At 49.6% G+C, this 22,193-nt stretch overlaps 1 protein-coding gene across 16 annotated transcripts in view; it reads right to left on the bottom strand.

Moving 5' to 3' along the window:
* Positions 1 to 10,537: 10,537 nt before the first annotated feature.
* Positions 10,538 to 22,193, bottom strand: part of ALS2CL (ALS2 C-terminal like) — a 28,914-nt gene continuing 17,258 nt past the window's right edge. For 5 of the 16 annotated variants that reach the window (XR_003796676.1, XR_003796678.1, XR_003796677.1 and 2 more), the window contains 9 exons: positions 22,069 to 22,137; positions 20,977 to 21,150; positions 19,706 to 19,748; positions 19,075 to 19,104; positions 18,836 to 18,897; positions 18,580 to 18,729; positions 18,194 to 18,290; positions 17,241 to 17,775; positions 10,538 to 15,652 (listed from right to left, as the gene is read on the bottom strand). Coding sequence is in view for 2 of the 16 variants with exons in the window: in XM_029242564.1 (XP_029098397.1) it covers positions 17,695 to 17,775; positions 18,194 to 18,290; positions 18,580 to 18,729; positions 18,836 to 18,897; positions 19,075 to 19,104; positions 19,706 to 19,748; positions 20,977 to 21,150; positions 22,069 to 22,137 (706 nt within the window). In the remaining 14 variants the exon portion in view is untranslated. The other 11 variants (XR_003796675.1, XR_003796679.1, XR_003796684.1 and 8 more) reach the window with 11 other exon arrangements.

Genomic DNA, 22,193 nt, shown 5'->3' on the forward strand with positions numbered 1-22,193 from the left:
AAGCAATCTACAGAGTCAATGCAATCCAATCAAAATCCCAATGGTGATTTTTACAGAAATAGAAAAACCTGCCCTAAAATTCACATGGAATCTCAAGGAACTCCAAATAACCAAAACAATCTTGGAAAAGAAGAAGAAAGTTGGAGGTCTCATACTTGCTGACTTCAAAACTTTCTACAAAGCTAAAATAATCAAAACAATGTGGTGCTAGACACATAGGCCAATGGAATAGAATAGAGAGCCAAGAAATAAACTCTTGCATATGTGGTCAGATGATTTTCAACAAGGGTGGGAAGACCATTCAATAGGGAAAGGACAGTCTTTTCAGCAAATAGTGCTGGGAAAACTGGATACCCACATGGAAAAGAACGAAGTTGGACACATACCTTATACCATTTACAAAAATAAACTCAAAATGGATCAAAGACCTAAACATAAGGGCTAAAACTATAAAAATCTTAGAGGAAAACAGGGGGAAACTTTATGACATTGAATTTAACAATGATTTCTTGGATTTGACTTGGGTATGATAACAAATAAAAATAGATAAATTGGACTACATCAAAATTAAAAACTTCTCTACATCACAGGACACAATCGACAGAGTGAAAAGGCAACCCATGGAATGGGAGAAATCATTTACAAATCATATACCTGATAAGGGATTCATATCCAGAACATATAAAGAACTCCTAGAACTCAACAACAAAAAATAAACAACTTAATTCAAAAATGGATAATGCATTTGAGTAGACATATTTAAGTAGAAATTCAATATAAATCTCCAAAGAAAATATGCTAGTGGCCAATAAGCACATGAAAATGTGCTCAACGTCATTAATCATTAGGGAAATGCAAATCAAAATTACAATGAGATACCACCTCACACCCATAAGATGGGTAGTATCAAAAAATACAGAAAATAAGAAGTGTTGGTGAGGATGTGGAGCTATTGAAAGCCTGTACACTATTAGTGGGAAAGTAAAATGGTGCAATTGTTGTGGAAAAAATATATCAGTTCCTCAGAAAATTAAACATAGAATTATCATATGATCCAGCAATTCCACTTCTGTGTATACACCCAAAAAACTGAAAGCAGGATCTTGAAGTGATGTTTGTACACTTATGTTCATAGCAGCATTATTCACAATAGCCAAAAGGTGGAAGCAACCCAAGTATCCATCAATGAATGAATGGATAAGCAAAATGTGGTATATCCATATAATGGAACACGATGCAGCCTTAAAAAGGAAGGGATGTCTGACACATGCTACAATATGGATAAATCTTGAGGACATTAGGCTAAGTGGAATAAGCCAGTCATGAAGGAACAAATACTGTATGATTCCCACCAGGCCTACCTGGAATGGGGAAGGATCAGTTTCTCAAATAAAAAGTGAAGAGTGTACTGAGTAGAAAATAATTAGTCCCCATAGATCCAAGGGGACCATGACCAAATGGCAAACACCCACAGGACCTCAACAGACCTCCTGTTGGAACCCAGTCACGCTTCCACCCTTAATTGTTCTGAGCAGTGTCTGCCCAGAGCTAAACTCAAAGAAGTTTCTTTCTGGCTATTCCTCTCCAGATCTGTGGTCCCCACAACAGCCACGCTTGTACCACAAAATCCTGTCCTGACCCGGGTTCAGAAGAGAGAATGGCACAGATCCAGCGGACATTTCCCCAGGGTGGGGTGGGGTGGGGCCAAGGAAGAATCCATTTCCTTCCGAGCATCTGAACTAATACCATGGAGATCTGAGAGCTCCAGGGGCCACCACTGCCCTCAGACTGGAAAGCCTAACTGCTAGGAAATGAGAGGGAAGTAGACACCTGGTGAAAAACATAGGGGTGACAAAAGCACCCTCCATGGTTCTTGGCAGTCTTCCACTCCCAATTCTGGTCCTTCTCAGGGTCTGGCCGCTTTCCCAATTTGGGCTCCCCGAGGTACGGCTGCATCTGAATAATAAATTCCCTTACTGGGGCTTCCTTCGGGGCCCAGTGGTTGGGAATCTGCCTGCCAATGCAGGGGACAGGGGTTCTAGCCCCGGTCCGGGAAGATCCCACATGCCGCGGAGCAACTAAGCCCGTGCGCCACAACTACTGAGCCTGTGCTCTAGAGACCACAAGCCGCAGCTACTGAAGCCCGCGCACCTAGAGCCTGTGCTCCGCAACAAGAGAAGCCACAGCAATGAGAAGCCTGGGCACTGCAACAAAGAGTAGCCCCGCTCGCCACAACTAGAGAAAGCCAGCGTGTAGCAATGAAGACCCAACGCAGCCAAAAATAAATAAATAAATAAGGGAATTTATTTATTTATTTTTAAAATTTTTAAATAATTTATTTAAAAAATTTAAAAGTTTATTTACTTAAAAATTTTTTAATAAATTTATTTATTTAAAAATTTTTAAATACATTTATTTTAAAAAATCTTAAATAGATTTATTTATTTATTTTTGGCTGCTTTGGGTCTTCATTGCTACACGCGAGCTTTCTCTAGTTGCAGAGAGCGGAGGCTACTCTGCTGCGGTGCACGGGCTTCTCCTTGCGGTGGCTTCTCTTGTTGCTGAGCATGGGCTCTAGGCACATGGGCTTTAGTAGTTGTGGCGTGCAGGCTCAGTAGTTGTGCTGCATGGGCTTAATTGCTCCGTGGCATGTGGGATCTTCCCGGAGCAGGGCTCAAACCCGTGTCCCCTGCACTGGCAGGCGGATTCCCAACCACTGCACCACCAGGGATAAATTCCCTCTTTTAAGCTGCCTGCACATTTCTCTTATTCACAAAGAAGGTTACAAATAATATGGATTAAAAGGAGATTTCAGAGTCTGCATCAGGGAATGGGGCTGTTCTTTAGAGACAGGGCCTCCCACATCACCTGTAAAGTCTGCTGGGACCTGAGGCACCAGATGTGAGCAATGCTCTAGAATGCCAAGTTACACCTCTAGGGGAAAGCATCAGTCTGAGAAGTTAGGTACTGGGTTACTTACTGGGAGGAGAGCACCCAGAATCCACTCAACTCAAGGACTAAATTCTGCAAAAAAAAACGCTCCCAGTTCTATCTCAAGGGCAGCCTCATAACCTGGGGTCTCCAGAGCAGTCCCGATTTCAAATGTGCTGCCAATATCTGATCCCGTGTCACCATTTTTGGTGAAGAAATGTGGTCATCATAAATATACTCCAACAGGAGTCCAAGAATTTTTCAAAGACATCTCTCTTAGATTCTCTTTGCTCAGCAAGTTAAGTACTGTGCACTCACTGGATAAAGGATTTAGTGATCAGGAAGCTACCGGATGGGGGAGCACATATTCCACAGGGAGCAGGGAGCTGGTGCTGTTTGTTTTGAAGCCAGGACGCACCTACTGTGTTGGGCTAACTTTCCATATAACATATTAACTATACAGAAAGAGAATTCTACTGTGCATAATTCTAGCTAGGTAACCTTAGTCAAGTTATTTAAGATGTGAGCTTCAGTTTCCTCATCTTTATAATACAGTTAATAATTACCTTCCTCATAAGTAAAATACAGTGCCTGACACACAGTAAGTTATGGTAGGCAAACAGATGGTGCAAATGGTGGCGTAAAACAACTGAACAGATTGCTAAGCTTCTAAGAATGATAATTTCTAGAATTACAAATGGGCTTCAAGTGAGTGCACTTAAAGGCTGTTCTTACATTTAAAATTTGAAAATCAAAGCATTCCTTCTTCTAAGATTTTTCCAGAAGGCTTCTCCACACCCACCCCCATCTTCCACCACCCCCCAATCTCATTATCTCCATAAATGTTGCCCCATTCATCCTGTTACTCAGATTAAAACCTAGTCACCCCGTCTCCTCTCTTTCTCTTAAACCTCCCATCTAAGCCACTCACAAATCCTGCCAGTTCTACCTTCAAAATTCACAAGGTTTAGAATCAGACCACTACACCCTAGTTCAAGGGTCACAGTAATTTTAACACAATTAAAATTTATCATCCTTATACTGCTTAATTTATAAGCGAAGGTCAGAGTCTCCCACCCTCCCCAAGGTCACCTCCTCCAGGCAGTTGGTGCCCCCTTTCCATGAACGATGGCTCTCACGCAGGGTGGGTACAAGGGAGCTGGGTTGATGGGTTGTAGGTCACTCGGAAAGCTTGGTGGAAGTGGTACTTTTTAAATGGAGTGTGAAACACAGAAGGAATTCTATTCCCAGGTCACTGCTCAGATATTCTGGAGCACTACCTCCTCAGGACACTTTTTAGATACTGTAAAAGTGGTTGTCTTAGGACCCTCTGTTCTGATGTCTATCTGGTCTTCTAAATGGGGGATAGAGACTTGGCAGAAGTCTTGGCTGATTCCATGCTGGTCTCCACCCAGCAGAAAGAATGATGAATTCATGGTCAAGGAGGTGATGAGTGGGAAGAAGAGGTTTTGGACTTGGAGGTCCCATTTCCATAAGGAGAGGTTTTATGGGTGTGCTGGCAGGTGAAACAGTCTGTGAATGTCTCATCTCTGAGTATTAAAAAGGGATGTCTCTCCTTGGAAATACCCAAGTGTTGCTGACTGGGCGGGGCTCTATCCTATTCCCAGGCTGAATATGTCCTGAAGAAATTTTTATTGATTGGTGTGTTTTAGTTTAGTGTTTTTGTAAAGCACATGAATGTAAGCAGAATGAAATTCCTCTTTTAGGATTGATCATAAAATCAGCTTGTCATGTCCACCTATATGGATGTAACTCATCATTTTTAAAGCTCCAATGGAATTCTCTTCTAGGAAAAACATGTGTTTTGGGAACCTTGTTTAGTCCTTGAAAATAACAGATGTATGACATAGGATTCGTTTGTTCAAGGTCAAAAAAGAGCCTTAGGGGATGAATCAGGCCTTGAAACTCAGCTCTCAATCCATTCTTCCCCAGTGGCTTGGTGTCCTCTCAGAGATCTGAATAGTCCTAGTTGTTGTTCCTTGGAAATGAGCAGACCCTGCTTGCTCTTCTCTAATCTATGGAAAGGTCACCAGGATAATGCATCCACTAGGCTGGAGACCAGCTTTGGGAGAACTTGAGAAAGGCAACGGGAGAAGACCATGAAAGGAAGGTTCCAGCTACACAGTATGGCTATGGGGAAAGGGTAAGATAAGTTAGGGCCAGAAAGACCCAGGACCCACCTCAGGGGGGCTCAGAGGCTGAATATGAAGGCAGAAACCTTGGCATCTGGTACAGCCCTAGGATCTGGAACAACACTCATAATATGTTATGAGACTGTTGGATGAATGAACGGAGGGTTTGTACAAGCACACTGCTCTATGAGAAACTCCTCAACAATACCCCATTCACAGCAGGGCAGAGAAGACTGAACAGTTGTCACCCCAGGCTTATTTCCTCTCCCTTTTAGCAGAGAACTAGCTCAGCTTGTCTGAATTAGTCCACATAAAACAGGCTGATGTCAGTGGCTAAGCTTCAGAGGCTTCTTTTTACAAGGGCACTTCCTGACCAGGAAGATTTCATAATTTCATAATTGTCCAAGTGTTTCCATTCGGCCTATAAAATGAAGGGCATTACAGGGGTGTGGTGTTTCTGGAACCTTCTCACATGTGCCCAGTCCATCTGTGCCAGGCCTGAGCCCACCTCTAGGTGTGCTCTGTGGCTTCTCTGCTGGTAGTTTCTCCCTAATAAACATAATTGTATATGTATGCCCTGAGTCACTTTACTGATGGGTGGTCCCTGCCCCTTGTTCATGACAGTGGCCCCATTCAGATCCTCCCAGCCCCAGAAGGCTATCTTGGAGGACAGCTCCAGAGTCTACGGAAGACTTAGGACAAGAAGAGGGAGGGATATAAAGAAGGCAGAGAACGAACCGAGGGAAGTAAAACCCACAAACGAGAGAGATAGAATAGTTTTTTTGGAAAGAATCATGCAAAGGGTTTAGAAGAATTTATTCCTGATCTGATACATCTGACTGACAGGCCAGCCAAATGCATTTCGTTTGATTCACACAGCAGTTAATTAAGCCAACTGTGAACGGGACCTCACGCTGCAGGATGAACTCTCCTACAGTATTGACTCAACCATGTATCCCAGGGTCCAGGATCCCACCAGCTGAACAAATCCCACCAACCATGACGGATTTGCACTCTAGAAAGCCAGGTGGCTTTCCCCTAAGTCTCCATATTGACCTTTCCTCTTGGCCCGAGGCATTAATCCAGATGGGCAGGGTGTATTAGTGACTGCAGACCCAACTTTCTCCTGTAAGGAGGAAGCCTAGGCAGATTCTGTCATCCATAACAACCCTGGCCTGTGAGCTGAGGCTGCCCTGAATGCCTTCCAGAGCCGAGGTGGTGTCGTTGGTCACTTCAGCTGAAATCAGGGACAAATTTTCACACCACCTTTTCTAATTGGACGATTCCCATTGCGGGGAAAATGCCCTCAGGGTGCACATACATAGTGAGTCTGAGAAAACAACGGTAGCCTCATTTTGAAGAGCTCTTGGCAGTTGTCTGAGGGCTACAGGAGCCACTGGTGGTGTTTCTTTAAGCACTCAAAGGTCTCTTATGACACCCCCAAGATACAAGTCACCTACAGGCCTGATAGGATGGAGACAGGTGTCTGTATCCAACAGAACCATGAAAGATTAAGTCTTTCCCTTCTCTGAGTTTCCCCAGCATACTTGGAGAGGTGTGTATAGCCTTTGATCCCTCTTGGGGAAAGGGAGACCTCTGCCCCGCCCCTAAGAATCTTTCTCCTTAAAGGAGCTTCAGTGAGGACAGAGGGGGATGGAGGGATCAATATCATGTCTCACTGAAATGCAAATCAGAACTACTATGAGGTATCACCTCACACCAGTTAGAATGGGCATCATCAGAAAATCTACAAATAATAAATGCTGGAGAGGGTGTGGAGAAAAGGGAACCCTCTTGCACTGTTGGTGGGAATGTAAATTGACACAGCCACTATAAAGAACAGTATGGAGGGTCCTTAAAAAACTAAAAATAGAATTACAATATAACCCAGCAATCCCACTCCTGGGCATATACCCAAAGAAAACCATAATTCAAAAAGACACATGCACCCCAATGTTCATTGCAGCACTATTTACAATAGCCAGGTCATGGAAGCAATCTAAATGTCCATCGACAGACGAATGGATAAAGAAGATGTGGTACATATATACAGCAGAATATTACTCAGCCATAAAAAGGAACGAAATTGGGTCATTTGTAGAGACGTGGATGGACCTAGAGACTGTCATACAGAGTGAAGTAAGTCAGAAAGACAAAAACAAATATCGTATATTAAAGCGTATTTGTGGAATCTAGAAAAATGGTACAGATGAACCAGTTTGCAAGGTAGAGAACAAACGTATGGACACCAAGGGGGGAAAAGGGGGATGGGATGAATTGGGAGATTGGGATTAACTTATATACACTAATATGCCTAAAATAGATAAATAATGAGAACCTGCTATATAGCACAGGTAACTCTACTTTGCTGTACAGTAGAAACTAACACAACATTGTAAAACAACTATACTCCACTTAAAAAAAAAAAAAGCGTGTCTCATTGATTTACTCCTGGTTTGCTGGTTTCCTGTGGTGGCAATCTTGGTGCTTTATTAACATTATTTTTGTAGACTTTTTAATTCTATCCTATGTTTTCTGATGGATTCTTGGATGAAAGACTCAAGTAACATACACTGATTATCAAGTGCATAACTTATAAGCAGAAATTTAGGCGTATAATATGTAAGAGACACAAAGGACTTGAAGCAGTGTAGGTAGACAGATGTAAGTTAATGAAAGTGAGCCTGTCTTATTATGTCAGTTTATGACAGATAACATTAAAACCTGGAATAACTGTGTGCCTACTTTTAAAGGAATTTTGTGTTATTTTAACTCAGTGCTTAAATTTGGGGCTCTGGAATGAATTAACAATTTTCCACTGAAATTAAACTTAATTATGCTTTTAACTTAGGAGAATTTGCCCCAAATGATGTTTATGGTTTTTTTCCTCTTCTGATCTTTATGTTATAAGCATTTTCAAATTTAAAGTATAATGAATATGCGTATATATGTGATCAAAATTTTAACTGCTAACATTTTGCCATGTTTGCCTCACTTATTACTGTTCCGCAAATGTTTCTGAGAATAAATTACAGATATATTGACATTTCATTCCTTAGGTTTCTCTGAAAACTTCTCTGAAAATATGACATTTTCCCATATAACTAGTAAAAACTTATCACACCTAACAAAACCAACAGTCATTCCTTAAACTTATCTAATCCTCAGTAAAAACATGTTTCTCAAGAATAAATTACTCACCTGAGGTGGGGAAACATTGTGATCCGGGACATAACCTGAAGATATAATATTTATATCTCTAAGAATCTATAATAGTTTCCCTGTGAAAAGAAACAAAATAGTTCCCTTACACATAGGAAATGATAAGTGACAGAAGTTTTCATTTTGTCCAAAAACCTTTAGACAGCAGCATCAATGGAAAATTGTAAATTTCATTGCTATTGTCTGAATGTGCATCAGGATGGACAATATGTCCAAAATTCCCAAAGGGGACTCTTTTTCTTGGGAATTAGTAGGAGTCCCTGAACTGGAGACACTGCACATCTTTTCTCTTCTTGTCAGATACATACCAGTGTGTGAGGTGTCCAGATCATCAGTACTCAAACCCAAATCAAAACCACTGTCTCCCAAAGAAAGTGACTTCCCAACCTTATCAAGACCCACTGAGGATGGCTCTGGCCTGCACTGCTCTGTGCTTCTCTGTTCTCACAGCTGTGGTCCTTGGGGTCTCTGGGAAGCACAGAGACACTCCCATCATCAAGGCCAACATCCAACCCACAGCTACATCCTGCTCACCTCCCTCTTCCTGGGTTCCCTCTGTTTCTTACTCTCCATTGGCCTTCCCAACACAGGCATTTGCATACCTCAGCAAACAACATTTGCATTTGTGTTTACTGTGGCTTTTTCCACTGTTTTGGGTAAAATCATTTCTGTGGTTTTGGCTTTCAAAACAAAGGGAAAAGGATGAGGCAGTGGTTGATATCAGGAGCACCTGACTCTGTCCTTCCCATCTGTGCCTTGATCCAAGTCACCACCTAGAACCAGATTGGGACTCTCTCCTCCTTTCATTGAAATGAACACACACTCTGACCCTACACACATCACTGGTTGCATTAAGGGCTCTGTCACTGCCTTCTACTGTGTCCTGGGATATATGGGATCCTGGACCCTGGGGAGCACTGCTGTGGCTTTCTGGGCCAGGAATCTACCTGACACCTTCAATGAAGTCAAGTTCAAGCATGCTGGTGTTCTGCAGTGTCTGGGTCACATCCTTCCCTGTCTATCACAGCACCATGGTGGCCATGGAGATCTTTTCCATCTCGGCCTCCAGTGCAGGACTACTAGGCTGAATCTTTGCCCCCAAGCGCTATATTAGTCTTCTGCTGAGTCCTGATAAGAACATCTTGCAAGGGATAAGGAGTAAAACAGGTCCTAGAGCCAATAAGCATTCCAAAGATTTAACTCATGGCTCTCAAATAGATGAGTAACAGACACATGAAAATGAATCACCATTTTTATAGAGACAGTGAATCAAAGCCAAACTTATAATTTCTCTTCCTCAATTAACAAAGGGTTTTTTCTATGTTCTCTAGTATACCAGGGGCACAGCCATGCTCAGTCAGCAGTTCCTGAAACTTCAAGGTCATCTTGGATATTCTGCTCACCAACATTAAGTCTATTACCTATTTACATGTACAAGAACTTCCTTTTGCCCTCCACTTCTTGAATGAATTTTCTAGCCTATGCACTGATAGTTGGTATAGTCTACCAGGTGGTCTACTATTTTAATTTGGTCCCCAAAACCATCAGGCAGCATCAACAGGAGTTCATGCTCATCCTTAAATAAAATGGTCTTTCACATACTAATTTGGGGACTTATTCTGCTATCTCTTCTTCTAATATATTTGGTTTTATTTTTACCTTTTAACTATTCAGTTTATCTGGTGCTTGTTTTTGTGGTCTGTGGAGGAAGCTACACCATCCCTTTTTATGAGAGAGAACTGGAGGGCATGTGGTTTGTTACCTGCCCTGAGTGAGTTGGGTCTACATGACCAGAAGGGTCTAAAGTGAAAGGCTGAAGAGGGTTTGGGACCAAAAGCCCCAACTCTGGGGAGGCCCTACATGATGACAGGGTACTTTATAAGTTGAAGATGTCACAAGCAAGGAGGGAATAGAATCTTAGCTTTCTGGGAGCCTGGGAATCCTGTGGGGTCTGTGCCATCCAGGGGCCAGTTATAGGACACACAAGATTAGAGACACACAGAGGCTCATCAGAGGGAAGAATTTCCTGCATGTCAGAGCCACCCAGCATGAGAGATAGGGGTGGGAGAGATGGGATCTGCCCTGAGCTCACACTGCCCACCATCTGGAGTGACAGGAACATGCAGGACGTGAGGGAGTTGGAGGGAGTCTCTGAATTAGCCCAGGGCAGGGAGGATGAAACCTCACCAGTTATATTAACAAAGAGAATTTAATATAAAAGCATTAACCAGTTATGTGTTTTTTATTGCTGCGAGAGCAAATTATCACAAATTTGGTCACTTCAAACAACACAAATGCATGCTCTTTCAGTTCTGTAGGTTAGAAATCCAACACGGCTCTCACTGGGCTGTGTTCCTTTCTGGAAGCTCTAGGAGAGAATCCATTTCTTTGCCTTTTCCAGTTTCTAGAGTCTCTCACATTCCCGTGCTCCAACCCTGCCATCTCCCAGGCCATTCCTCGGTGGTCACATCTCCCTCTGATTCTCTTCTGCTTCCCTCCTCAACTTCTAAGGACCCACATAATTAGATTGAACCCACCCAGATAACCCAGGATCAGCTCCCCATTGCAAGGTCCTCAACTTAACCACATTTACAGAGTCCCTCCTGCCATGTAAGGTGACCTATTCTCAGCTTCCAGGGATTAGGTTGTGGACATCTTCGGAGAACAATTATTCCGCCTACCACACCCAGCAACTGAAGGAACTAAAAAGGCAAAAAAAATAATGCTCCAACAGTTATATAAAGCAGCTTCCTCTCCCTAGGGCTGGAGGAAGAAATGGGGGAGGCTAAAGATATGAAAATATAGAAACTTGGAAGACGGGCCCTATGGGGAAGGAACCCAGAACTCTGAGAAGGGGGTGCCTCCCTCGGGCAGCAAGAAAAGAACTGCTGTCCCTCACAAGGTGGAGGAACCTATGCTTCTGATGCAGAAGCTATCACTGTGTGCTGGATTTGTAACTCCAGTCAGAAGGTTGTCTTAACAGGGAAAAAAGGCACACTCCACGGGGCTGTGGCCCTATATGCTCCTGATGAGATCTCTGGCCACTCCTCTCCAGGCAAGGATAGTGCTTTAGGCTGTCCTTTTTAGGTTACAAAGGTGCCGTTTCAGCCAACACTGGCCCTACCACGTGCTTGAAACTAACCTGTGTTGTTTCATTTGGTGGACATTCCACACACCCAGGTAGCTGACCCTGCTGAATAATGCCTTGCGGAAATAGAGGTTTTAGGATGAGAACTACTTCTCCTTACTGTGAGGGATGTTGCCATTGGGGAAGGGCCACAGTTAGGACAATGACATTGGGACTGGTGCCTAACAGGTGCCCTCCAGGCTCCCCAGCCCAGCCACGTGGTGGCAGTAAAGCAGTTTAGAAGACAAGGGTGGACGGGGAAGGAGATCACCACACACCAACTAAAGAGCTGTGGACGCAGAAGTGCTTAAAGAAAGCAACCAGCAGGCTGTACAGACTGCCTCCCGCTCAGGCCAATTGTCCTAAAGAGACTTTCCAATGACAGTGTGGGGGACTGAGATACGCAACCTGGAGCCTGGGGCAGAAGGAAGTTGACACGCGGCAAAGGCGACCCCTGGTGTTTTGAGTGGCAGTTGCCTGACAGTCACGGCTCGGCATACCCCATGTGAGGGCCGATTCACCTGGCTTCTAACTGGCCATAGGTGGACGATGAGAGACCAGCTCCCCTTGTGTTGCTCCTCCCCTGCACATGTGTTACGGGATAAAGTGGGCCCTGCCCAGCAAGCACCTGTTATTAAATGAAACTGGTACATCCAAGAAAGAAGTAAACCAGCCATCAATGGACTCTGTCACCTGCATGAATGGGTGAACCTCAGACGTGGGGTCTTCAGTACACCAAGGTACCAGAGGATGCCTGGGCCCGACACACAGTCAGCCCAGTTATATTAAACGGTCCACTGTGGCTGGGCAGCCACAGGAAAAAGCCAAAGCATGTAGAAAGGAAAAAACTCTGCCTGTGGACAGAGATGCAGACTGGTGCTTGTCCTGGAAGACACCCACTGAACACATCTTGTTACATTTTCACCAACTTGCAGCCAGTAGCCAATGGACGTCAGTGTAGCACCTGACAACCAAACAACCGGGATCGAATCCCAGCCCCTTAGGGACAAACACTGTGGCAGCAGACTGCACAGGACCCATGCACTGTCCATGACCTGTGGAAAAGGATGCTTTGGCAATGAACATCATTGGAACCGACATGCTGACCAATTCTGCATCACACAGGTAAAGACCACAGCCACCTGGATACATCATCACAAAGGGCATGGCAGTGCCAGCACCTGAGGCCAAGGAAGCCTGGCTAATGTGCCTGACTGGCAGCTCCACCAGCAAGTGACAAAGGGAACTCTGGGGTGCACGGTGCAGTGCACTAGACCTGGCCAGTCCTGGCAAATAGACTCTAGAAACCCTTTACCCTTGTCCCAGGGGTACCACTGGGTGTTGACTACAGTGAGACCCTTTCTGGGTACAACACAACAATTCCCACTTGCAGAGCAAACGCAGGCCATACCATTTGAGAACTCCTAAATGTGCTGCTACATATTTGAACTCCCTGAACACATCCAGTCAGACGGTGACGCCACCCTTATGGTCACGAGTGCCAACAGCAGACAACTATCTGGCACTCATGGGACCTTTCATGTAACGAGCCTTCTCCCGCTTCCCTTTTCCCCTCCTGTGCCCACCTTCAGCTCTGCTCTGCCCCCACAGGTCCCGTAGCCTGGTTTCCTGAAGGCCGTAGTGATGGTCTGGGACGAGGTTGCCAAAACATTCTGAGATGACAAGCCTGGGGCTTCCCTTACCTCATGCCTATGCTTGCTGGATCAGGCAATTGTGGACATTGCTGATAATGAGCATGAGTATGAGGTGACAGCTCCTAAGGTGGTCCTGCCAGCATGGCCACCACGTTCTGGGATGCCACATAGCAATCTCCTAGGGATGAATCCAGCCAGAGTAAGAAATGGCGAGGACTTCTAAAAGCGTAAAGTCCCTGTGCCGCAGGGACAGGTCACACATATACTGACCGTGCGGCCGAGAAAGGACAGCTGCTCCGCTGGTGGGGAAGGAGCACCTCGGACTCCTGAAGGTCAGAGACGTTGGGGAGGGGGGCATTAGCGACTTGGCTCTCACCTGCAGGACACCTGGCCCAGCCTGTCATCTCAGAATGCTTTGGCAACCTCATCCCAGACCATCACCACTGCCTTCGATCTAAGTCCTGGACACCCACTCTCGGGACACTCTGAACTGAGGACTATTGACTGGGGAGGCAGGATGGCCTCCAACAAAATGACAAAATAAGATTAATTTTCTAGATGCTGATACGATCTCCCTTAGCGTCATCTTATTACTGCTGGTGCCCTGTGGTCTCCCTCTACTGTCAGAACAAGAACAAAACCAAACTTCTCTCGTGTGCTTCCTACAGACCATAGCTAGTGCTCTACACTGAACTGATTGCTGGATCTGTCACCCCCCACCTGGTCCTGCTGACGGGACCACCTCCCCCTCTCCTGGTCTCTTGCCAGCCCCCGTTGGATCTGAGGGGGCAGGCCTCATCCAGGGGCACATGCGGAGGTGGCTTTGGGAGAGACTTGCCCATCTCGAAGCACCTCCTGTGCATGTGGGGAGAGGGGAGGTGGCCCCGACTCCTGGGCTCCAGCTCACCCCCCAGGTGGAGCTTGTGCTCTGGAGTGAGGCTGTCTAGGTTCAGTCCCCATCCTGACCTAGCCGCTCAGTCCTGTGTTTCTCCAGGAGCAGAACATATGCTCCTCCGCTCCAGGTCTCCTCCTCCTTCCTGGATGGCAGAACAATAGTGCCTAGCAGCAACCTTCCTTACACACAGCGCAGAGGACCCAGTTAGGGCAAGGACTTGGCCGAGGTCATGGACAGATCAAGGCCTTGTCAGCCTAGTCCCCATCCCTGGTTCTTGCTCACGGTGAGATAAAAGCCAGAGCTCACTTCTGCACAACTCTTGACCAAGCCAACCAGGAAAGCCCCGACCTGCACTAGGACCCTGAGCTGACCTGAACCTGACCTTGACTCTCACTCTCACTTCAATCCTAACCCCTAACCCTAACCTGACACTGACCCTGACTCTGACCTTGACCCTAACCCTGAACTTATTCCTTCCCCGGTGCCCACAGGAGGGCAGTCCCTGCCATTCGCTGACCCCACAGTAAGCAGCCATCCCTCTGGGAGCCCGGACAGCTGTGGCACGTGGCCCTCACTCAGGTCCCTGCTCGGGTTACATAGCATTGCTCAGACTGCTCTCTCACCCCCCACCCCGACTCCTTCCAGCGTCTCTGGGGCTGCAGTGGGCAAGGGGCCGCCCAGACTGTGCACTAGCTCCCAGCACCCTCAGGGGTGGTCTGAATAAAGAGACTTGGTCAGAACTCGGATCCAGCTCCCCATTCTCTCAGCCGAGCATGCACAGTGAGCCGTGCGCCTGGCGAACTGGGGGGAAGCAGGCACCCACCAGTCACACACCAGTAACGTGATGAGGCCAGGGAAGGGGCCCTGGAGAAGGGCTGGGGAGCAGGGAGACTCCTGCCCCGGGACACGGGGCTTCATGAGAGCTGGGCCTGCGAGGATGGAGCAGCCTGGGACCCAGTGGAACTGGAGAAGGACATTTCTAGGGGACAGAACAAGGAGGGGCAGGAGCTGGAGAGCAGGAGGTGGCAGCAGATAGGTTTGACTGTTGAAGGGAAGTAAAGGGTGGGGGGGAAGCAGGGGTTGAGAGGTTGCATGAGCGACTGCATGCAGGACCAGGACTGCATTGGGGGAGAAAAGTGGGGGGTTGGGCCGTGTGACTCGGACACATCTGCTCACTGAGAGGCCATTTAATAGCTCTCAGGCGTCTCTGTCTTTCTCAGCCCCAAGTCCAGGTCCTTGAGGGCAGGGCCAGTGTGGCTCTTTGTAGCCTGTCAGAACGCCGTCAGTGAAAAGCATCTCCCTTGGCCTCTCTCCTCTCTGGCCCTGGTGATCATGAAGTCCTGATTGAGACTGATTGTGAAGAATTTTACCACTTCCTCACGATCACTGCTGAAAGCAGAATCCTCGTCCTGGAGAAGAGATGGGGACCAGAAAGACGGAGCGCAGAGGCTGCTTTTGACATCATCCGGATCACCCGAGGCGCTAGAGTTCCTGGTTCCCAACCAGACTCAGAGTGGATACCAGTGCTCTCACTGCAGCGAAGGGGCTCCTGCAGCAGCCGGGGGAGGCCATCACTGGAGCGGGGACTCGCCTGCCCGCAGGTGGCCATCTCCATCAGCCTCCCCAGGCACCCACACGGCAGGGGGTTACCTGGCTCCAGGTATCTCTTCTGTAAATGAAGAACTGACCTCAGTTGTCAATTCGCTCACTGTCTAATTCGAAGGCCCCTGCTGGCTTTATGGTTGTGCTGAAAGGGTCTGACACAACAGCCTGAGCTGCCCTGGGAATCTCCTGAAGCCCTGTCCAGGGGCCCCAGTTCAGTAGGTGTTGGGGAGGCCCAGCAAGAAGATGGGTGAAAGGTCCTGGTGAATCTGCACTGCGGTGAGCGTGCACTGATCCTGATGGAGCCGGGGAGTGTGCGGTGCTCTCTGGAGTGAGGCTGCGGCATCGCACCAACTCAGGGCTGCCCTTGGGCAAGGCTGTTGTCACTTGTTAAGGGACAAGAACTACCCGACAACTGCTGGAGAGTTGCCATAGTCCTGGGTGAGGTGCATGCCCACGGCAGCCTGGATATCCTTACCCTTCCTCAGTTCAACCCTCTTCCAGGGACTCTGCGGGGACACCACAGGAGTGTCTGGCAAAACCAGAGCCCAGGACCTTTCTCCATTCAAGCTGCCATATTTGGCGGAACAGCCAGGGAAAGCTCACCCCCGCCCCTTCCTCTGGAGGCGGCAGTGCATGGAGGCAGCTGAGTCTCTCCACTCAATGCCCCACAGTATCTCTGAAGGTCCTTGAATTGCCCCCTGCTAAATCCTTGGGGATTCAGCCTTGGGCCCAGGCTTTCTTGGAGCCTCCCTCAGGGTTTTTTTTATGGAAGGCACACCCAGAGCCAAGATGTATGACCCAATTTTCTTACAGTCCAAGGCATGGGCCTGGCAGCTAGGCCCACCTTGTCCTCCAGGGCTATGCCCCTGCATAAACCCACCCTCTCCCCATGCTTTGCCCTTGGACCACTTCAGAACACAGTCACCCTGCCTACCGTCACACATCTCCTGTTAGGGCAGGGGGAGCCCCTGCAGGCCACCTGGCCCAAACTCCTCCATGTGGGGAGGAGAAACTGAGGCCCGGCAGGGATGAAGCTGCCCCAAGACCCAGTTCTGTGTTTTTTGGTTCCACACTAGAACCACTATTTAAATAAAGTCCTCCCCTCCCAAAGGCAAAGGAGCTCCCAATGCCTCCCTCCCCAACTCCTGTTGGGGTCCTGAGCCAGAGGTGCCTATCCGTCAGGGCACAGGCCAACCTCGTGCCTCCGTTGTCCCTCCTGCACGCAGGCCCACAGAGGTCATAGGTGTGTAATTCCCTTGGCACCTGCTGGCAATGAGGCAAGCAAGGTGAGTTTCCTCCCCTGCCCCCAGCCTGCTCCAGCATGGCCATGATATGCGGACTGTAGTTCAGAGACCCCCAAGCCCACGCTCTCAATTGCATACCCAGCAAGGGGAAGGGCCTTGCCAGAGGCCACCCAGCAGGTCAGGGTGGAGGTGGAGCTGTTCCTGCCTTGCAGCCCTGAGAGGCCAGCTCTGCCCTGGGGCAGTCGGGAAGAAGGCAGGTCCACAGGAGACAACTCATGGGAAAAAAGCCCAATAACCGGAGCTGTCACTAGCAGCTTGGAGCCTCTGACCAGGAGAGGAGAAATGGAATGACACCACCCGAGACACAAGAACTTCAGTTACAGCCCAACAGACCAAAGTCAGACTTACGGAAGGACGCCAGAAGTCAGCAAGATGGATGGAAGGCCCTTTACAGACCATGTAGTCCACCATTTTACAGATGGCAACACTGAGGCCCAGAGAGGCTCAATAACTTGGAGGCAAGGATGAGGCAAGGAGAGGCCAGGGGCTCCTTGCCCCCAGTCCATGAGCTGCTGCTGGTCAAGAAGGTCATCCAAGGCTGGCCTAGAGAGTGGCAGGGGGCAGGGGGAGGGGAAACCACCAGCTCTGGGGCCACACCCATCACCCTCACCCTCCTCCCAGTCAGGACAGCAGCAGCATCTCCCTGCGAGAAATTAAACGCTCATCTCCCCCAAGAGCCACCTCCAGGGCTCATCCTGCCTTCTGTCCTGTGGGCCACAAGGGCCAGAGTGGGCCACGCTCACTCCACGGGAATTCCACGGCGGCCCCTCTCAGCTCTGCAGTTTGTCCAGGAGAAGCTGAGCTACCACGGCTCCCTGGAGTTCCAGCGGCTGGGCAAGCGATGCAGCCTCATGTCCTCCTTCTGGATGTGCTCGTAACAGGACTGGCGGGAGAGAGGTGAGGCTGAAGCCAGCTGGCCTGCCCGCTTCAGCCACATGCACAGGCTCTAGGGCCTGACACTGGGGTGCACCCACCTCCCGGGCCTGGACCACTGTGTCTCCAACTCAGCCCTCAGCCACAGTCTGCAAGGAAATGGCTCCTTCCCTTTCCTATTGTGCTCAGGGATGCAGCCTGGAACACACTCAGCCCTGGGGATCCGAGGGCCAGGATGCACTGTGCCCACCTCCCCCCACCCAGCCCCTTTTAACAAGGGCAAGAGCAGGGGCTCTGTGAGGACCCTTCCCATGGAGACACACAGAAGCTGTGAATTTGAGCTCATCCCCGTGACGGTGTCTGGGGTGAAAGGGGTCTGCCCCAGTGGCCAGGGCATTTCTGCCTGGCCCACCGCCTCTGTCCCTCACCTCCAGGGCCGTGAGCAAGAAGTCATACAGGCCCCCTGTGTGGATAGGGGCCATCATATCACGGATCAGGTGGATCTCGGCTCCCAGGTGCTGGATTCTGGAGAACCACCGCCACCACAACGAGAGGGAAAAGGGGACCTATCAGGGACAGGCATCCAGCAGCCGGGAAGGAGCTCTGGCCTGGGTGGCTGGACACCTGGTCCCTGCTCTGAGTTTGGCACCCACAGGACCCTGGGTGGGCCTCTCTGGGCCTCAGCTTCCCCATGTGTACCAAGAAAGGCTGTGTCCATAAACCCCCATGTTCAAAGACTTTGGAGTATGTCTTGGTTGGGGGTGGGCAGGGAGGGAAGGGAACCTCCTGCAGCCCGCCCCCAGCTGGGGCTCACTGGGCACGTGACACCACGTAGATGAGCAGCGGCAGCAGGTCGTCCATGGGCAGCTTGTGCTCCTGGCCGAGCATCCGCGACACAGTGGCCTCAATTTCCCCGTATGTCCTCTCCAGCACCTCCAGCTTCTCCCGGGGGTCCACCGTGGTGCTGCAGCGGGGTAGCTGGCTCCAGATCAAGGCCCTCAGGTTCAGTCCCAACCAGGGGCCCCAGCACTCCTGCCACCCACACCCACCCTCCCTGGGGTGTGGCTCACATCATCTTCTGCAGACACTCCGTGGCTGACAGGAAGCACGCGTCTCTGACTAGGGAGTATCTCTGCGTGGTTGGGGGAGTGGGTTAGATGAGACCTCCTCTTTCCCAGGGTCAGGGCTGGCCCCCGAGCCCCTCACCACCCACCCCCTTCCCCATCACTGGCTTCAGGACAGCTCTGCCCCGAGGGTTGAGCGACCCAGGGAAGGTCACAGATCCACTGTAAGCCTCAGTCTACTCAACTGTAAAGTGGGGTAAACGGTCTCCAGGAGGCTGGGAGGATCAAAATGGAAAAACAAGATAAGAGTCCTAACAGCCAATGGTCACTGGGTGCCGCCCAGTTCTATGTCAATGGTTCTTGAGTCCCAGGGCTTGTTGAAACACAAACTCCAAGTTCACTCCCTGAGCTTCTGACTCAGTAGGTCTGGGATGGGTTCAAGAATCTGCTTTTCTAACAGGCTCCCAGACAACGCTGATGCTGCCAATCCAGCAAACACACTTTGAGAACCAATGCCCCTCGTGTTCTGGCCCACATCACCCGACAACAGTCACAGGAGGTAGTACTAGTACCACATCAGGGACTACTTCTACAGATGGGAAAACTGAGGCACAGAGATCAAGTATCTCACCCAAGGTCGTACAGCCAGTAAAAGGGTGGAACCTAAGCTTGAACCTGGTCACTGTGGCTGTACACTCATCCACATGGGAAATCAGAACAGTGCAGAAAGCCTGCCATATCCTCCCTCACCCACCCATGCGGCTTCTGACCAGTGACCATGAGGCAGAGAGCTGCTCGGAAGCCTGGGCAAACCTGGGGGCCCAGCTCAGGCTCAGACCTCCCTCTCCTGGGCAGGTAATGGGCCCACACTCTCACCTGATTGGTCGTCAGCATGAGGTCCTTGAGGGGCCACAGGTGCCTGAAATTATAGCAAGATGGGAAGCTCTGCCAGGACCAGGGTGCGGGGTCTGAGGTCAGAGGGCAAATTCCCTGCACCTCCATGTCCCCCAGGAGGGCTGAGCAGGGGAAAGGGGCAGGGGATGCACAATGGCATCTGGGAACGCTTGTGTGAAGCCCAGGCAAGACGAGGGCAGGAGGGATTCCCTGAGAGGGCAGCCCTCCATGTAGCCCCAAAATACGAGTGGGACTAGAACACAATGAGGAGACAGAGGGGCAGTGCTGCAGGCCAGGGGACCCTCCTGGGCAAAGTCCTGGGGGTCAGGCCAGAGAGCTCAGTGGTAGAGACTGCTCCAGGGGCTCAGTGAGCTGGCCCAGGCTGGCGAGAAGTAGGGATGCCACGCAAGGCAAATAGAGCCAATGGAGCAGAGAGGCCAGCATGGGGGAGGCGGCACTGAGGCAGTAGGAGGGGTGGGGAGGAAGGACTCTTGCAAAGCCATGGACAACCAGGTCTCTGGGCTGGTGCCTGGTCAGATACAGGAAACATTCACCACATCGGAAGGGGAAACAAGGTTTTTTGGCAGGAAGGGGAATGGGAAGCGCCATCACCTTGAGACAAAGGGAACCAGGTGTGGGAGGAGAGAGTGCGTTCATGCCCTCAACACTGGTAGTATCAATGGATCAAAGGGGCATGGAGGAGAAAGAACATTTTGATGACTGAGGGCGGAAGGGAGGCTCTGACCTACTTCCGGAACAGTCCTCAGTTTCCCCTTGAGGATCTCCCCTCTCCCACTCTCAGTCCAAGAGCTGGGAGCAGGCGACCTTGCCCCAGCCCCAGTGGTAGATATTGAGGCCAGCCTGGCCAATCTGGGCCAGAGCCAGTATTCAGGGGCACATGCAAGACCCCAGCCAAGCCAGGGAGGAACTTCAGAGGCTCTGCTGGAGCTGTTGGGAAGGAGACACCAGCTCCCTGTGGGGCCTGAGCTGGGAGAATATAAACCTCGGGTGGCTGGTACCATATTTGTCACCATACGGGGGAGCCAGAGAGCCCAACAGAGAACGAGAGAAGTTGCTTCCTTAATCATGCAGCTGGACACCCAGATCCAGCCACACCTGAATCTAGCCACACCTTAGAACTTCATGGGTACACGAGCCAATTAACCTCCCCGCTTTTTTGCTGAAGACAATTTGGGTTTGTACCCTCTGCTACACAAGGACTCTGGCAATCGTGGCATGGTAGGGAGGCTTACTTCTGTACATCCAGGAACTCAAGCAGCTTGGTGTCGGGTAAGAGGCTAAGGTTGGCAATGCCCTGGCTGTAGAGGCTGTCCTCCCTCTCATGAAGAAGCAGGTAGAGAGTGAAGAGCTCCGAGTAGAAGCTGGGCAGGACAAGGGGTAGCATCAATCTGTGCACCTGCAGGTCCCTGAGTGAGAGCCACCAGGACAGGTCAGGGTCAGCAGGGTGGGCGTGGGGATCTACTTGGGCTGCCCCTCAAAGAGTCCACAGAACTCCTCGTCCCACCACAGTGTTCCTGCCTCCAGCCTCCTCCACCCCGGAGAAAACCCTTCCCAGCCTGTTCTCAGTCATTTCACAACCAATTGTCATCTGTGACTACCTCACACTCTCACTTGACTTTGAGAACCAATATGGCAGCTGAGGCAGAATTTTGATCCCCATTTAATTGAAAGCAAAACCAGGGCCTTGATAGATGAGTGACCTGCAGCAAAGCTCTCAGCAGCCGTTCCAAGCTAGTCCAGTTCTGCCTCCTAGTTTTCTGTGCTTCCTAGGACTCAGGGGGAAGTTCTCCCTAATGTCTAACCCCATTTCCCATGCCTCCTGCAATGCAGTAACAGAAAGACCTCTCTGATCAGGATCTCTGGGCCTGGAATCTGAAGGCAAATTGTAAGGTTTGGTCTCAGGGGACTGGGGAGACAGATTTAATGACCCACTTAATTCCTGCTCTGTGTGACCTCAGGCTCAGCCCCTGCCAGGCCTCAGTTTCCACATCTGTGCACAGGGAGAAGGAGGTGCCTGAGGCAGCTGCTAACCCTCCATACACCCAAGAGATGAGGGTGGGATAACATGTTTAGAACAAAGATGCATTTGATGCACTGTGGCAGTCCCCCTCCCCAGGTTGCTCAAGGAGGAGAGGTCAAGGATCATTCTGATTCTTGAATGGTCAATGAGCAATATTTGGTCAACAGCATGAACCCCTAACATTTCCCAAGAAATACCCTTTTCCCCCGAAGGAGGGCCCAGAAGCAAAGGTATAAGGACTCCCAGGACCCGAGCCTGGCTGCACCAGGGCAGAGAACCCCACAGACCTAATGGGGGCAGTCACCTTGCCTCTGCATCTTGATCTTCCTCTGGGGCCTGGCCCTTGCACTGTAAGGCAACCTGCAGCAGACCCCTGCAAACCAAAAGGAGGGGCAGCGTGGCTGCCACCTCCCACAGAATGGGAGTCAC

The sequence above is a fragment of the Monodon monoceros genome, unplaced genomic scaffold, assembly GCF_005190385.1.
Source record: "Monodon monoceros isolate NGI ecotype Baffin Bay Population unplaced genomic scaffold, NGI_Narwhal_1 Super_Scaffold_3, whole genome shotgun sequence".
Lineage (NCBI taxonomy): Eukaryota > Metazoa > Chordata > Mammalia > Artiodactyla > Monodontidae > Monodon > Monodon monoceros.